The sequence below is a fragment of the Microtus ochrogaster genome, chromosome 5 (assembly GCF_000317375.1).
Source record: "Microtus ochrogaster isolate Prairie Vole_2 chromosome 5, MicOch1.0, whole genome shotgun sequence".
NCBI lineage: Eukaryota > Metazoa > Chordata > Mammalia > Rodentia > Cricetidae > Microtus > Microtus ochrogaster.
This window is the reverse complement of record NC_022012.1, coordinates 86,601,543-86,603,293: the sequence shown is the minus strand read 5'-3', so window position 1 is coordinate 86,603,293 and position 1,751 is coordinate 86,601,543. Positions and strand designations below refer to the sequence as shown.

At 46.9% G+C, this 1,751-nt stretch overlaps 1 protein-coding gene across 5 annotated transcripts in view; it reads left to right on the top strand.

Annotated features, from left to right (window-relative positions):
* Cnot10 (CCR4-NOT transcription complex subunit 10) overlaps positions 1-1,478 on the top strand; it is a 49,422-nt gene extending 47,944 nt beyond the window's left edge. For all 5 annotated transcript variants that reach the window (XM_013346615.2, XM_005348043.2, XM_013346614.2 and 2 more), the window contains one exon: positions 821-1,478. In XM_013346615.2, coding sequence (XP_013202069.1) covers positions 821-975 — 155 coding nt within the window. In that variant the 3' untranslated portion in view covers positions 976-1,478. The remainder of the gene's footprint in view (positions 1-820) is intronic.
* Positions 1,479-1,751: the final 273 nt, after the last annotated feature.

Below are 1,751 nucleotides of genomic sequence, written 5' to 3'. Positions count from 1 at the left end.
AAAAAAAAATCAGTTCCTGAACAGCTGACTGACTCTTGAACATGAATCACAATGCTGCATTCTTGGGCTGCATAGTGCTGTGTCTTTTGTTTGTGTTTTTATTCTTTTGTTTTTAGAAGCAGGGTCTCACTTTGTTACCCTGACTGGTCTGGAATTCACTATGTAGACCAGGCTGGCCTCAAACTTCAAAATCCTCCTGCCTCTCTGCCTCTGACTACTGGGCAAAGATAAATGCCACCACTCCTGGCCCACTTTTACAAGAACTCTCAAAACAAATCAAAGCCAATCTCTTAGGAATCAAACCTAGGTAGGTTCTCTGAAAGAACAACCAGTGCAGTGCTCTTAACCTCTGAGGCATTTCTCTAACATCTTGTTTTTGTAGCTGAAGAGACATTAAGTCCTTGGCACTCCAAGGGTCTTGACCGACTAAAAGCCAAGCCTTGAATGAGTTTGTGGTCCTGAATCCCTTGAACCCCGTCTTCATACATACTTGTATCATAGCAAGTTGTCTGCCTAGGTATGCCTTAGAATCCTTGGGGAACTTTTTTGAGATCCTCTTGCTGGCCTAGTGCTGTAGTGGAGCAGCAGATGTACTCAGGGTCTGTGTTTAGACCCCAGCACAAGAGAAAAGAGCACCGCCCGCCACACTGCTCATCGCTTAAGTGAGAATGTGTGGCCTGCGCAGTGGCTCTTTGTCGTGGTGCTCAGGCAGACCTCCTTCTCTAGGCCTCCTTCGCCTCCTTTGCAGGGTGCTAGTGGCCTAGTCTGTGCGTTGGTAGTGTGTGTGCTTGGTTTTCTTTAATGGGCAGTGTTTTTCTAGGCAACACACAGCTGGCCCTGCAGATGATCAAGCGGAACCAGCTGCTCCCCACAGTGAAGGCCCACTCCGATGTGAGGAAGAAGCCCGTGTTCCAGCCTGTGCATCCCATCCAACCCATCCAGATGCCCTCATTCACCACCGTGCAGAGGAAGTGAGAGCTTGCTTTGGGGGAACTGTTAACTTGAGGCCCAGGGCGTGGTCAGCGGCCTCTCGGCTGTCCTACAGGACAGCCAATAAAGAAAACAGGTGGGAAGGTGCTGCCTTTGAAAACAGTTTGAGACTGTTGGACCCCACTGGAATTTTTGCCAGAGGTTTACTTAAAATTAAGGACTAATAAACCCACTTTCCGTTTTTATTTGCGAGACTTTTACTTCTGACCCATTATGTGGTATGTCTGTGTCCAGGCATTAAAAATGTTCTTTTCAGAACAGTGTTGTCATCTTTCTTTCCGCCGTTGGAATTATCTAGTGAGAGTTAATGTCAAAACTGTAAAAAAAAAAAAAAAAGACCAACAGAACAGAGCATCAGCTCTAGTCAGTCCAGAAACTGACCCTGGGGTAAAGGAGATAGAGTAGATTCATGCTCACCCACAGGGTCTGTCTTAGTCACTGTTCTGTTGTTGTGAAGAGATGCCATGACCAAGGCAACTTAAGAAAGTGTCGGGGGGCTGGAGAGATGGCTCAGAGCACTGACTGTTCTTCCAGAGGTCCTGAGTTCAATTCCCAGCAACCACATGATGGCTCACAACCATCTGTAATGAGATCTGGTGCCTTCTGGCTTGCAGGCATGGAGGCTGTACACTGTGTACATAATAAATAAAAAAAAAGAAAAAGAAAGTGTCAGGCTGGAGAGATGGGTCAGCGGTTAAGAGCATTGCCTGCTCTTTCAAATGTCCTGAGTTCAATTCCCAGCAACCACATGGTGGCTCACA